This window comes from Leptidea sinapis, chromosome 16 (genome assembly GCF_905404315.1).
Source record: "Leptidea sinapis chromosome 16, ilLepSina1.1, whole genome shotgun sequence".
NCBI classification, from domain to species: domain Eukaryota; kingdom Metazoa; phylum Arthropoda; class Insecta; order Lepidoptera; family Pieridae; genus Leptidea; species Leptidea sinapis.
In genome coordinates, this window is record NC_066280.1 from 5,992,736 (window position 1) to 6,009,057 (window position 16,322).

Genomic DNA, 16,322 nt, shown 5'->3' on the forward strand with positions numbered 1-16,322 from the left:
TTAAAAAAAAACATATATTATTTATTTATTTATTTGTATAAAGAAACTTACACCTATTTATATTACATAAAGGTATGATAATCGATAAATATTACACTAGCCAAAATAGTTCCTAACAATGCTTATTACATAGTGAAGTTTTAAGACTTATTAAAAATAATTTAAAAAAAAAATACAAAAGTTTAAAGAGCCAATAAATTCACTGATACAAATATAACCTTTAGGTACCAATTTTTTTAACAAAAGATGCAAAATCGTACTTATTACATCGAAATATGTCTATGTGGTAATAAGTTATAACAGTCATTGTGTGTTCTGCAAGAAATCTATTCTTACAATAATTAGTCCTAAAGAATGACACTAACAATATTTGATCGGTGGAGCGATGACCCATTATAGGACATTTGAAGCAAATATGACTAAGTAAGAGTGGAGAGTCAACAAAGTTACGAGGCACCTTCTTCGGACCTAGCTTCCTAGGACTTTAAAACGTCAATATCTTATGAAAACTCGATTTTCGAAAAACGGGGTAAAACCAAGAACTTCCCGAATTTTTGAAAATTTTATATTTTCTTAGCGGAAAGTTAAAAATACAAAAGCAACAGAAGCTTCACTGTTGACAGATCTTTGTTCACAATTTAGCTGACGTTGTGTCGTAGGTAATATCAATTAATAAAAGTAAATAAATTATGAAAACTATCAAGTGTATTATAAAGTTTATTTTAACACTTTATTGACTGGAACTAATATTTTCTGACTGCTTACTGCCTGAGCTAATACAATACGAGTCTAGTAGTCTATATAATTATTATCTCAAATTGACCTCAAACAAATATTTTGTATGATGTTTTATAAGATATTGTAAATCCGTGTGAAGGCAGTAGTTTTTCCGCTGATTGTGTGACAGCTACTATTAACATACAAACAATAGACATTATGTCAATTATATAGCTCTAGTGTGTTACTTAACGTAATACAGTTGAACACAACTGTATTAGTATTATTGCGTTTTAATCTCTCTCTTAAAATAATCTAACTTCAATGTTGATGACAATATCACCCGACGTCCGGTTGTTGTTCTGATAAATAGTACCTTTCGTGTTTCATCCAAGGCCTGGAACCGGTTTTTAAATTAATGGTTGGTTATTAATGGTTAAATCCCTTTTGTATCTTTTATTTCTTTAATTAAGGACGCGTTCTCAAAACGGAGAGGTATCGAATCGCACCACTACACTGACACCGCTCAAACCCATACACAAACTTAAAATCAATTGCGGGAATTAAATGAATATGATACTTTAGCAAGTTTGAATTTTGTTTTTTTAATACCTATGTACTTTTGATAATTGTTTGATGTATTCGTTTAGTAGTTAAACATTAAAACTTTAGATGGCAATTCTGTCGCATAACGTCGTGTGCAGTAACCGCAGTTTTTTTTAAATCCAAGATGGCCGCCGCGAAAAATTATGATTTCAGGAATATGGTATCGTATCCGAGGTCATCGAGGGTGCAGAGAACTATTTTGGGATCATTTTTGAAATCCAAGATGGCCGCCGCACAAATTGATGATTTCAACAATATGGGTATCGTATCCGAGGTTCTCGAGGGCGCAGAGAACGAATTTGGGATCATTTATGAAGTGAAACTTCTTTGCCCGCATGAGGGTAAAATTTTTACGGATGAAACGGAATAAAGTGTCATGAAAATGAAGGACGTTTTTAACCAAGAAGAGGGGAGGGAGAGGTTCTAATATTGATAAAAATCAATTGGTTTAGAGAACAGATTAGGATAATTATTAATATAAACGAGATTTAAAAATTGGTTTTCACAAATACGTTTCACTTCTCACATGTGTACTTTGTACGCACGCCATTTTTTGTATTGTCTGGTGCTTTGGACGTAGCTTCCCCCCTGAGGACACCTCCCCTAAAAGTGGAGTTGAAAAAAATACTGGAGACATACCTTGTGGGGTATCGTTGGATAGGTCTTTGAAAGTAAGATTCAGGTTTGATACATGACATTTCCTTTGGTCTTTGGAAAATAATGCGGGATTAAGGAAGGTATTCGTTACATTTATGTAATATATATCATTAGATAGGTCTTTTAAAATCAAATTTTGAGATTTTTAATTAGATTGGTAACGGAATGTGTTTTGTAAATATTGTGGGTGAAATACGAAACGTAAATATTTCTATATTTTTAGGGAATAAAGAATTAATTTAGCATGTGGGATATTGTTAGACAGGCCTTTTATAATATAATTTAAGTTTATGAATGAATTCAAACTTTGGCGATGTAAATGACACCCATGAAAAAAATTTAGTAGATTTCACAGGCGCCATCATGGATTTCGATTTTGACCCGATTTCGTTATTGTTGACCCCAAAAACCATGAAAATGACACCCTTGATGAGAAGTTGGTGAATTTCATAGGCGCCATCTTGAAATTCGATTTTGACCCGCTATTCGTTATCGTGGACCCCGAAAACCATGAAAATGACACCCATGATGAGAAGTTGGTGAATTTCATAGGCGCCATCTTGGATTTCGATTTTGACCCGATATTCGTTATTGTTGACCCCGAAAACTATGAAAATGACACCCATGAAGAGAAGTTGGTAAATTTCATAGGCGCCATCTTGCATTTCGATTTTGACCCGCTATTCGTTATTGTTGACCCCGAAAACCTTGAAAATAACACCCATGAAGAGAAGTTGGTAAAATTCATAGACGCCATCTTGGATATCGATTTTGACCCGATATTCGTTATTGTTGACCCCGAAATCTATGAAAATGACACCCATGAAGAGAAGTTGGTAAATTTCATAGGCGCCATCTTGCATTTCGATTTTGACCCGCTATTCGTTATTGTTGACCCCGAAAACCTTGAAAATAACACCCATGAAGAGAAGTTGGTAAAATTCATAGACGCCATCTTGGATATCGATTTTGACCCGAAATTCGTTATTGTTGACCCCGCAAACCATGAAAATGATACCCATGAAGAGAACTTGGTAAATTTCATAGACGCCATCTTGGATTTCGATTTAATATAGACCTTATATTTAGAGATGAAAATAAATCACTAATTCTTCAAAAAAATAAAGAAACATATTTTTTTGAAAATAAGACTGCGTACAAAATATGTAAAGTATCAAAGACAGTATTGTAGAGCTTATAAAAATATTCATGTTCGTACAGCGATCTTTCCGAGTACGAGCTGCTACTTACAACCGACACCGTGTCTACTTACGACGGCGGCCAAGCGCGGACTGACGTTGTTTCGATAGATCTCTCTGTGTAATGCGTACGGAGGGACAAAATAAAATAACCCTTAATACCCTTTAAAGCTCATGCTTATCAGCAAAATTTATGAATTTTAGACGATTAATTTTTATTTTTTTCTGAGATTATTTATAAAATATTCATTAATTTATTTCCCGTTTTTTTTGAAAATATTAAATCTGCTTTCGTTACGTAATTTTTAAGAGACAAAATTATGTAAGTAGTAGCAGAAAACTGATCCTGAATGAAGCCCCATTTCGTCAATTTTGTGTGAAGAGGTAACGGATAATCGTTTTGACGACATAAAATATCAAAATTTTAAAGCAAATATTTTCCGCTAATTGGAGATAAAGAAGTAATCTATTTGTGGCAATTTTTAGTTTTGTTAGATTTAGTTTCATTTCATCACAAACTCCACCGAAAAATATCGTATTTTTGTCAGATTCGTAAACGCGTCCTTAAAGTAGTATTCATTATTTATTTTCGAATGAGTGGCAAAGAGATAAGCTTACAATAATAAATTGTAGACCGTAATATTATGTTTATCACATATCATCTTATTATGTTCATGGTATTATCAAAGATGTATTGATTAGTACTTAATTACATAGTAATGTTTTAATGTTGATCTGTGATTTAATAATCCCATAATAATTGATTATCGGATGTTTTATGTATACTTCATAATTTATTTTATTGTTAACTTTTATATTTATTGCTTTTATCAGGTTCTTATTTATTGCCTTGGCTATGTAAAAGCGATAACACATTATAAAAGTTAACATGATAGATGAGCGTAGTGAATATCTGTGTAGGTAAAAGCAAATAGGTACCTACTGCTCTCTCTTGCCATGAAGATATTTCACATTGGTCTCCTAGATAAGGACAGTTATGATAGTTGGGCAATTCAGGCCGAGGCTGTGTTGATAAAAAGCAAATTATGGAGGTGTGTAATAAGTGCCCTAAATCAAAATGCAAGTGCCGACGATCTAGAGGCAGAAACAGATACAGTCAAAGTCCTGCTATTTGCTCCGCTGCGAACTATTGCTCCAACTACCGAATGACAGATACATTATAAATTATATTCATAAGTAATTTAATTAATAAGCCCTAACAGCGTCGTATCTCGTATCACTTTTTTTGATTCGGTATTGTTTGCAGCACAAGCAGCAAGTATTATTTTCTAGTTATTTATGCAACTTTTTTTTTATGGAATAGGAGGACAAACGAGCGTACGGGTCACCTGGTGTTAGGTGATCACCGTCGCCCACATTCTCTTGCAACACCAGAGGAATCACAAGAGCGTTGCCGGCCTTTAAGGAAGGTGTACGCGCTTTTTTTGAAGGGTACCTTCATGTCGTATCGTCCCGGAAACACCGCACAAGGAAGCTCATTCCACAGCGTTGTAGTACGCGGAAGAAAGCTCCTTGAAAACCGCACTGTGGAGGACCTCCACACATCCAGATGGTGGGGATGATATTTTACCTTGTGGCGAGTCGTGCGAAGGTGGAATTCGGCGACAGGAATTAGGTTAAACAGCTCTTCGGAACACTCCCCGTGATAAATGCGGTAGAAGACACACAATGAAGCGACGTCCCTACGCAAAAAATCGTGTTGTTAATAACTTTTAAAAAATAGTGAAAACATACAGAAAAGGAAATTTTTATTGATGAAAAATGAGATGAGAATATTTTATCGGACTTTTTTGTAAAACAAAATACTGAAAATAAATATCAAAAATGAAAATACTAAAGACGATGGCAGTAAGGGCCCGGACTATAGCCTGTTCGCAAGAACGAATTAATAAAAATGTACTCTGTGGTGCTGTCAAATCAAACATCAATGGAGGTGCGTTCATAACTCGTTATTGTTACGAATACACCTAAGCAAACATTTAATTTGTAATTCAAAGAACTATATTTATTTATATTACTATTATTTAATAAGTACAAAAAAGGGCTTAATGTTTTATAATTTGACGCTATAAAGCGCAATTTTAAAATATATTTTTAGTATTTTCTACGCAAGAAACCGCTCAAATCCACGCTAAAATCATATCATTTTAGGTTTCGAATCGCAACGCATATGGTTCGAGTAAGAGAGAGAAACTTATGCAAGGACTGTAGAGCGTCATCTCTTTCTCACACCGCGGACCACAGACAAATTTATTTCGTTAATTCTTCATAAGCAATCCAAGCGCCATTCAGGAAAAGGCACTTCATGGTACGAATTTTAGTGATTCAGTTTAGGTACCTAAACTAAACTGCATCGCATCGCTTATTAAAAGTTGATGGTAGGCCCTCTGGGCGGTGTGCTGTCAAAACTTGAATCGCTCATTTTTTGTAAACAAAACAATAAAAATATCGAAGAAAAATGGCCGGGATTCGAATAATCTACTTTTTTTACGGCGTGCGACGTTCTGGTAGTGTGGAACGCGCGTAAACGAAATTTTCGCGTACAGAACATTTGTTCTTTTTTTGAAATTCATAGAGATACCTACCACGCATCGAGCATTAAGAATGTGGCTGTCTGTTGAAACTCTTAGCGCATGAAGGGTTCGAAAAAAACAATGGAGTGTTGTTATGAAATTCAGTACAACATTACAACACTGATGTAATGCTTTTTACGACATTGGGTGTTTTAATGTTGGTAATAAGCTAACTGTTTCAGAATCTTTAATAGAAGTATATCCTCAGCATGGGTGTAGATAAAAAAAAATATTCAATGTACAGTTTGTACTACTTTGTACTACCGTAAAAAGGGTTTTAGGTTAACTTAGGTAGCCTCACCATTATAACAGAAGTTTACATACAGTCGTTCGAGTATGTAGTTAAGTTAGAACTTAAAGTTTTGATTTTAGTTCTATTGTTGTAACTTTACGATAATACTCGTATTGAATTTGAAAGGAATACACTCGGACTAATAATTATTAATGACAAAGAAACATATTTTAAATCTGAATATGTATTTAACCAGTGTGGTGTACCTCAAGGGTGTGGTCCTGGGGCTTATTCTATTTTTTTTTTATCAATGATATTATAAACGTTACAAATAATAAAATATCTAAATTGCTTAAAAAAGAGTACAGCTCACACACAATGTATACTTTATGAGGTAAAATATTCTTACCTTCTGTGCTGTACATGCCTGTTTGTTAATATCTTATCGTCGTTGGTCGTCCCTAGCGTGATATAGCGACTAGACGTCGAGACAACGTTTTACGTTATTAGCGGCCGCGGCAGAACAAACGAGTTTAAATACTAAATGTGTTTATTAAACATATGACCGTAGTTTACATTGTTTAAGATGTACATATTATGTAGTAGTGTCTACTAAAAGCACTGTTAACTATAATAGCTAGTAAAATTACTGGCCTACTCACATTTAACATCTTTTTTTATGACAATAAGGGACGAGACGAGCATGACGTTCAGCTGATAATAATTGATACGCCCTGCCCATTACAATTCAGTGCCTCTCAGGATTATTGAAAAACTTAAAAATTTCAAAGTGGCACTACAATTGCGCTCGTCATCTTAAGACATAAGTCTAATTTGCCTAGTAATTTCACTAGCTAGGTGGCCTACAGATTGAAACACAATCGTGCTTACACATTACTGCTTCACGGCAAAAAAGGCGCCGTTGTGGTACCCATAATCTATCCGGCATCTGTGCAAAGACTGGTAAATGCCCTAAATGGCCTCTTACGGCACCCGCACGGCACGGACACGGGACTTCCTTATTATTTTTATGCCCGCCGAAGCACAAGGCAATATCTTATATCATTAGTCTACAAGATCAAGTCTGGTTCCTTAGACTTGTGGGTTTTCAAGAATCTTGAGAGGCATGGCACTCCGTCTAAAAATATAATTATTTAATGTGAACTTTTTCTTTAACGTCTAACAATATTTCAGATGCAAGGTAGACGGTTGTGAGCTGCGAGTCAATGATACCTCCTGGATCCAGTACGCCATTCCCACAAACTTGGAGAAAAATAATTCGGAATCATGTGAACGGTTCGCCCCCCTCAAGCCTGTGGAGCAGTGCGTGCCCGAGGAGTTCTCAACGAACAAAACGATTCCTTGTGAGGAATTTGTGTACGAATTAGAGGGATCATTAGTGGAAGAAGTAAGTGCACTTGACACTACTCATTATCATCTATAGATCGTCGGTCCACCTTGTATGGGGATAACACTGGGTCGCCATTACTTTTATTACTGCGCCACCGGCCATCTGTTCGAAGAGTGACATATAGGGACTCTACTCGTATCGTGTAAAAGGTGTACTTTTCTAAAAGGCTGACAACGCTTCGGTGATTCCTCTGGTGTTGCATGAATGAGAGCGGCGGTGATCACTTACGTTACGTTCGTTAGCCCTTCTATTATATAAAAAGCCACCTCTTTGATTGAAATTAACAAGTGATATAAACATGTTTGTTTTGTTCTATCTACACTCGCTATTCCAATACGGTGAATTCTCTTTCAACGGTATTGATATACGACAGAGCATGGTCAAACAAAAGATGAAATTTTGTATTTTTTATATGAGGACAATAAAAATATATGTATTTGAAACGGTATTATATAAGTATATAACGTACATCTGATGTTAGATAAAATACCTTCATTTAATCTATTCCGCGACCTTCCGGTACTGGTCGACGATTTCCGGGGATCTCTGGGAGAGATCTGCATGGCATACTGCACCTCCAGAATATTACAAGTATATACTGTGTTTTTTTTTTAATGACAATAAGGGACGAGGCGAGCAGGACATTCAGCTGAAGTTGATTGATACGCCCTGTCCATTACAATGCAGTGCCGCATGTTAAGTCTCATTTGCCCAGTAATGTCACTAGCTACGGCGCCCTTCCGACATGTTAATGCCTCCCACTATAATATGCCACAACATGTACAAGTTCCCTCGTTCCAGTTCAACCTCGGCTGTCAGGAATGGCGCCGCGCGCTGGTGGGGACCGTTCACAACAGCGGTATGTTCGTGGCCATGCTCTTCACAGGCGTCCTGTCTGACCGGTACGGGAGGAAGGCCGCCGTGGGCCTGGCAGCCACCAGTAGCTGCGTCTTCGGACTTATCCGGGCGTTCGCCCCAAATTTTACCACATATATGGTGATGCATTTCCTCGAAGCAGCGTTTGGAGGAGGATTGTATCCTTCGGCTTATGTTTTGGGTAATTGTTTTATTTCTTTATTTATATAAGTAATCGTTGTTTGACTATAGACTAAAAGATAGTTACTATCTTGAAAATAGTCCTTATCATTGGTTTATGGCTTTCTTACCATTTAAAGCCTCACTTATAAACGCAGTGTAAAGTAATTCCAAGTATTAAAATAACTTCTCACTGTCATGTAATTCTGTAGTGACAAAGGTAAGATAAGGACAAAAAAATGAAACTTGACATAACATTACTTCGCGTTTTTATGGAACACATTTAGTTACTTAGTCGACAATGCTGTTAGTGGTAGTAGGTAGTTGTCATGGGTAGGTTTCCTCACGATATTTTAAATATTTATTCGATAAGGTATGTAATGTATTTTTTGTCCATTCTTCATGTCTGTCAATGTTAACCATCAGTATACAGATATCCTATGACGAGAAGTTTATGGTACTAGCATCTACTCTTAAATGTATGGAATATTAAATTATTACAAAACAAATTATTCACTCAAAAATAATATAAAAAGCGTCATACATATTATGCACCCATAAATATAAACTTACATACCTACATACATACATATAATCACACCTCTTTCCCGTAGGGGTAGGCAGAGACCATTTCTTTCCACTTGCTACGATCCTTATATACTTGTTTCGCTTCGTCCACTTTCATTATAAATATAAAATTTAACTTGAACAAAATATGTAAGTTTACTTCATGTATTATGTCATTGATAATAAAATTCAAATAAACAAGAAGTAAAGAATTATTCACTTCGCTAATCCGACACTACTCTCGGAGTAGATGTCTTTGATCAACCTGTAGGTTACCTAGCTTAACTACATACACTCACCTACTTACACTAAGAATGTAATATAGTTTTAGTTTGGTGTAACCTGATAAATATATTATTATTTTTTTAAACACGGCGTTTATAATTATGTATATATTTCTTTGAAGTATTTCTGATACATTTTGGAGATTTCGTTTAAGACCTTGTCTACATATAGGCAAGGAATATGATTCGCGTACCGCCTTTGATGACAATTGATAATACTAAGGTTTATCTTTCTTTGCAACGCTTAATATGACGTTTCTGAGGAAGTGTTAAACGAATATAAACTTTAAGACATTTCCATAATTCTGTACATAGAACATCGACCAGTGAAAGGTATTTCATCTCATTGACTCGCCTCGCGACACATAGTTTCGTTCCAAAGCTTTCTTTCGCCGAATTCGTTATATGTGGACCCGATATAAGACATCTTTGTTCGCTCCCCATCATCTCTCTCCTGCGGGCCTACCACGAACTCTTATTGCGATTCATTTGACGACCTAAAAGGTGGGAACCAGTGGGAGGCTCCTTTGCACAGGATGCCGGGTAGATTGTGGGTACCACAACGGCGCCGATTTCTGCTGTGAAGCAGTATTCTGTAAATGACTTAACATCTTATGTCTCAAGGTGACGAGTTGTAGTGCGGCACATAATTTTTGGGTATTTCAAGAATCCTGAGCGACAGTGAATTGTGATAGACAGGACGTATCAATTACCAGCAGCTGAACGTCCGGCTCGTCTCGTCCCTTATTTTCATAAAAAAAAACCTAAAAAGAACTACTTTGCCACGACATCATTTAAGCGATAGAATTTAGGTTGACGTCAATTCAAGTAGGAAATTGAATCAACCTTAACTGGATAGCTTATGACGCTATACAGTCGTTGCATAGGTATTTCTCTCTTACTCGAACCATATGCGTTGCGTTTCGAAACCTATAATGATATGATTTTAGCGGATTTTTTTCATAGAAATTACTTCAAATACATTTAAAATTTGCGCTTTATAGGCTCAAATTATAAGCCATTTAGCCCTTTTTAGTACTTATTACGTAATAGTAATATATATTTATATAAAGTTCTTTCAATTGCGTGTTTTCGTAAAAATAAACTGATTAAAACGATTTATGAATGCACCTCAGTTCATGTCTGGTTTGACAGGATGTACTGTCAAATCTAATGACGCCGTGATACGAAATAGCAAAGCAGTCCATTTTAGGTTGTCAATTGAATCGCAATAAGAGTACATGCTAGGCCCGCTGTTCTGTAATAAGTCAGTATTTAAATAATTTACAGACATTATGACTAAAGCAAATAATGTAATTTTCAATAAATTTTAAAGTAGTGGTGTGCCTTAATAAATTAATTTTATTGCAATTATTGTATGACACATAACATTTATAACTAATAAAGAAATTTCCTAATTTAATTTTCTAAGATGCGTGTCGTTAACAGTGTCACACTGGGTTTAAATAATATTATGTATTTAATCTAACTATTATTATCGACTTAAATACTTCCATACAAATATTCTCAACTGTTTTGGTTTTGTCCTTGGATTTTCACCAAAGATTTTTTCTTGGATCAAGTATTTTCAAATAAATTGAATTATACCATTTTTTGTGTTGCTTTATTTTTCTGTTTTTTTACACAACTTTTATTAGTTTCATCTGTATATTTGTTTGTATGTTTTTAATATTCTTGTTGATTACTTCAGTACTTAATACGGCTATTTAGCTTTTTCGTTTGAGAATAAGGGACGAGGCGAGCGTTCTGCTCCGCTGATGGTAATTGATACGTCCTTACAATGCATCCTCCATTACAATGCAGTGCCGCTCAGGTTTCATGAAGAACCCAAAAATTCTTCACTACAATTGCGCTCGTCACCTTGAGACATAAGTACACACTTAAGACATTTGCCTAGTATTTTCACTAGTTACGGAGCCCTTCAGACCGAAACACAATAATGCTTCCGCATTATTGCATCACGGCAGAAATCGGCGCCGTTGTGATACCCATAATATAGCCGGCTTCCTGAGCAAAGAAGCCGCCCATTGGAATTAATCTTAACATAAACGTAATAAATCCGACAGGGGGTAATATGTTCTTGGATAACGCGTCTTGCATCGATCATGACACTCTCGGCTCCCTTGTGCGTGCTTGTGGCTCGTTCGCTTGATGCCACCACGTGTGTAAAGACAATAACTATATCACTCACTAGTTTCATAATTTAAATAAAATACATTGTAAAAGATTAAAACTATTTTATTAGTAATCCTTTAAAAAATATTTTATTTAAAAGTGTGACACTCGCGTTTATAAAACAAATACTACTTTTGATGATAATACTATTAGTGAACATTATGAGAACACATTAAGGTCGACGATGACATGTACAGTTAGAAATTTATGATTGTAATAAGACTGTGCTCCGCAGCTGTCGAGCTCGTTGGACTGAAGCAGCGAGTGATCGTCTCAGCCATGTGCAACATGACCTTCGTGGTCGGTGTGTTCCTGTTGGCACTCCTCGCCTGGTTCGTCAACAACTGGCGCACGTACATCCTCATCTTATACAGCCCGGCTATCATCGTCGGTATGTACGTCTGGCTCATGAACGAGAGCGCCAGGTGGCTGCTGAGCAAAGGCAGGAAGGAAGATGCAATCAAGACTCTAAAACGTGCAGCTAAACTCAACAAACTAGATCCATCGAAGTTAGATTTAGATGCGATATCCGATCCCTTACTAAGGAACGATAATCAAACTACGGATAAGAAGTCGCAGTTCTCGAAGGCAATTCGTTCGAGCATTATCTGGAGACGTTTGGTGATATGTTCGTTTCTGTGGTTGACTTGCTCCCTGGTGTACTATGGGATGTCGATTAACTCAGTGTCGTTGAGTGGGAACAAGTATGTAAGTTTTATGTTAGTGACTTTGGTGGAGATTCCCGCGTACATAGTGGTAGTGATAGTGTTAGATAAGTTTGGAAGAAAAAGAACTATGATTACTACTTATATAACGTGCGCAATAACTAGTCTGCTCTTCGCATTTCTACCAAAGGGTAAGTTTTCGTCTGGTTTTTTGATATTCCTATTAACTTCTATCACACACCTGTTAATTTTTCTATCGGTATAGGTACCGATAGATACCTTGAGTCCAATTTGAGGTCTCATCTCACTCATATCAGGACATCTTGATGAAAGACCTCGTGATAGGTCTTTCATCAAGATGTCCTGAGCAGATAGTCGGTACGTAAAACGATCTAACGTGAGCTTAGTCATTTCAAATATAAAATATGTAGTTGATAGTGTCTCACGGAATATTTATCATGATAATTTAAGCTGACCATCTAGATTTAATGTCATCAATCAATCGATCCTGAATCTTAATTTAAAATGTCAATATTAATTTTCAAATCCATAGATTTATTATTTAATATCACATTATGTTTACAAAAACCCGGGTAAAAATATTAAATCGTCATCTCAAAGATGTTTATTTTTAATGGAAAAGGAGAACAAACGAGAGTACCGGTCACTTGGTGTTAAGTGTACACCGCCGCCCACATTCTCTTGCAACACCAAATAAATCATAGGAGCGCTTCCAGCTTTAAGGGAAGGTTTACGCTCTTTTTTTGAAGTACCTGTGTCGTATCGTCCCGGAAACACCGCACAAGGATGTTCATTCCACAGCTTTGTAGTACGTGGAAGAAAGCTCCTTAAAAGCCGCCCTGTGGAGGAACGCCACATATCCACATGGTGGGGATGATATCCTAACTTGTGGCGTGTCGTGCGAAGGTGGAATTCGGCGGCAGGAATCAGGTGAAACTGCTCTTCGGAATACATAAATACGTGATAAATGCGGTAGAAGACACACAATGAAGCTATGTCTCAACGCAACGCCAAGTAATTCAGCCGTTCACAGAGCACTTGGTCCCCGACAATTCGAGCTGCTCTACGTTGCTCGCGGTCAAATGGATCGAGCTGATACTGGGGTGCGCCAGACCAGAGATGACAGCAATACTCCATATGTGGCCGGACCTGTGTTTTTTATACGGCATCGCCCGTGCTGTCGTCTGCATGGCAATGTATGTTGTAGGTGTCCAACATATCATTGATATGCAGAATCATTGAATGCGTTCACGGGCTTGAGATTGCTCAATAACCGTCGATAACGACCTTTATGCTGCACCCAGTGAGGAAGCTGGAGGTCCACTTGCATAAGCTCTCGGGAAACCCAAATGATGGAAGTTTTGAGAGAAGCACCTTGTGCCATACACGATCAAAGGCCTTCGCTATATCCAGGCTAACTGCCAGGCCTTCCCCCTTGCTTTCGATAGCCGCCGCCCATCTATGTGTTAGGTATATGCCTACTACTCGGTTGGGTCGAGTTAGTTAGTCTTTTGTTGGGCGATGTATATGCTTCTACAATATGATCCCAGAAAATGTACAAAACAAATGTGTTACGAAATTTAAAAGAATTGTTAGAAAACGTTTGTGTGGGAAAGGTTATTATAAATACATAAACGATTTTCTTAATGACACCACGGACTGGGAATGAAGCGAACACCCTCAGGATCTTTAATTATAAATGTTTATTGTACGATATCATATTGTAATCCATATTTTATATAAAAAAATAAAAGCCCGCTGAGTTTCTTGCGCCCATTCTTCTCAGGTCTGAGGCAGTCTCTTTTGAATGGGTGGTAGTTTTTGACGTTTAATAAGTGATTTTAAATCCTATTTTGAATAAAAATATTTGAATTTGAATATACCAGAGGATCACCTGCCGATCGACCATGGCGAAAGCCGATGATCAACTGGTGACCCTCAAGGTATACCAAGAGCTGGCTATCGGTTAAATATGCTCTCCATTATTTTGGGGAGCAGGGAGGTAATAGCTATAGGCCTGTAGTGTGCCGGATCCGAACTGTCTCCTTTTTTTGGATCGGATAGACAAGCGTATTTAATGAGTCAGGGACTACGCCTTTTGTATATGAGTGCATAAACACGTTAGTCCCTGAGTTGAAGTTGAAGACTTGACCACAAGTCAGGGGCACACGTTCTAAGATTGGAGAAATGCCATCCGGCCCGCTCGTCTTCCTGACGTCTAACGAAAACAGACCTCACCTAACAATTTTCTGTCTGAACTGTACTTCAGGCATAGAGCTCTGACACGAGATGGTCAGCGGTGCTTTTCCGTTGTCGTCAAGAGTCGAGTTGGAGGCAAAAAGAGTGCACAGGAGATCGGCTTTCTCTTCTGCCGTACGGGCCAGGGTGTCATTCCTCATGTGCAACGGTGGGACGGCTAGTTGAATTTACCAAAAGCAGCTTTCGACAACGACCAGATCTTGCGTGTTCCGGTCGGGTAACTGGAAAGCTGCTCGTCGATTTTGATGACGTGCTTCGATTTTGCACGGGCGATTTGCCGCTTAAAAATCTGGACGCACGGTTGTATTTCCTCTTTCGAACTTTGCAGTTTGGATCCTTTGAGCCCAGCGCCGCAAACCAAGTTCGATACGCCTGTTTTTTGCACTACTATTATTCCGACAAAAACATGGCGTGAATTGAAAGCATTTGTAATAGTAATTATTATGACGGGTATACTCACGATATACAGTTTGATGCCGATGAGAGCATTTGGCTTAAGTTCCTGCACTAGTTGAATGTAATAGATGTGCAATTTTAGTTATTTAGTCAAAATTCGACGCAAAGATGTTCTTGATACAGGAGCTCGACTGATAGCTTGCCAGTTGGTAGACCAGGGTCACCTTGTATGGAAGTTGTAACTTCGTCAATTGTTCTCTCTGATATTGCTGGACTTGGGCGGTTCTGGTCGCGAATCGAACCAGTAGACTCTAATTGTCTTACCCACGACCTAATCACACTTTCATTGGATTTGAGTTACACAATCTGAACTCACAATGTAATAAACGACCAACAGTGCACAAATCGCCATTTTTCTAATAATTGTTTGCAAGGAGTGTAAGTTGCGCTCACGTGAATCTCTTTATGACCTCTAAACTCCTTCGTAGCCCCGCTTCCCGCGCATCGATTCCTCATTTGGTTTCAATGTTTCTAAGATCTTACGTCTTTCTGACCCACCTGTAACATAATACAGGATGTTAAAAAAAACTTGTACTACTTCTTGAGGTGTATATTGGTATCCACAATCGCATGTTTCAAGATAAACTTCTCTCCTCGCACAGTTAAATAGTTTTATTTAACTCAGTATCACCTATACCTATGTATCATATGTACGTATGTAAGATGTATGATATTAATACCTAAGTGCCATTCCATCTCACTTCCCTCCCTGTGGACATGTAACATAATAAACTAATATTTATTCATAACACAATATTCTATTATAACGGGTTAAACTAACTAATCATGTTTAGCATAATATAATGAGTATGCCTGCTTGTAAACAAAGTATAAATAATGGATGTATGGAAGGATTTATTAGCCACATAATTGTTATTAATTGGCTTTGTTGGACTACACACTCGATTTAATAATATGTAAGGTATTAAAATACCCATGTGATGTAGATAACATACTTCCTAAGAACAAACAAAACAAATAAAAGGATTGTGTGGTTTTATGAAACCACGGTAATAGTGAAACTTTTTTCATATTATAGACATTTAACTAAAAATAGCGTGGAACACTGGCACAAATGAGTAACATTCTATACACTGTACGGTCAGCTGCTGCGAGCTATAGGCGCCGCTCGACCGTCACGCGACATGCAACACACAGACAAAAAGTTTGAGATGATGTAATAAAAGTTTCACTTTAAAAAAGATAACCATGAGAACATTGCATGTCTTATAAAAAATACAGGTTTTTGTTATTGATTCATAAATTTACAATGTATTATATAATAATGTATATATACATTGATATTAACTCTGGTTATTTTTGCTCTGACAGAACGCGCATGAGCATTATGCATCCGAGCGTGACAGGTCAGTGTCAATCAATAACAAGATAGTAAGTGCTTAACGCGGCTCAAAAGTTTTCC

At 37.1% G+C, this 16,322-nt stretch overlaps 1 protein-coding gene across 1 annotated transcript in view; it reads left to right on the forward strand.

Annotated features, from left to right (window-relative positions):
• The window catches only part of LOC126968805 (organic cation transporter protein-like), a 55,896-nt gene that overhangs the window by 24,343 nt on the left and 15,231 nt on the right, over positions 1 to 16,322 (forward strand). The window contains exons 3-5 of the mRNA XM_050813919.1: positions 7,200 to 7,413; positions 8,218 to 8,473; positions 11,734 to 12,354. Coding sequence (XP_050669876.1) covers positions 7,200 to 7,413; positions 8,218 to 8,473; positions 11,734 to 12,354 — 1,091 coding nt within the window. The remainder of the gene's footprint in view (positions 1 to 7,199; positions 7,414 to 8,217; positions 8,474 to 11,733; positions 12,355 to 16,322) is intronic.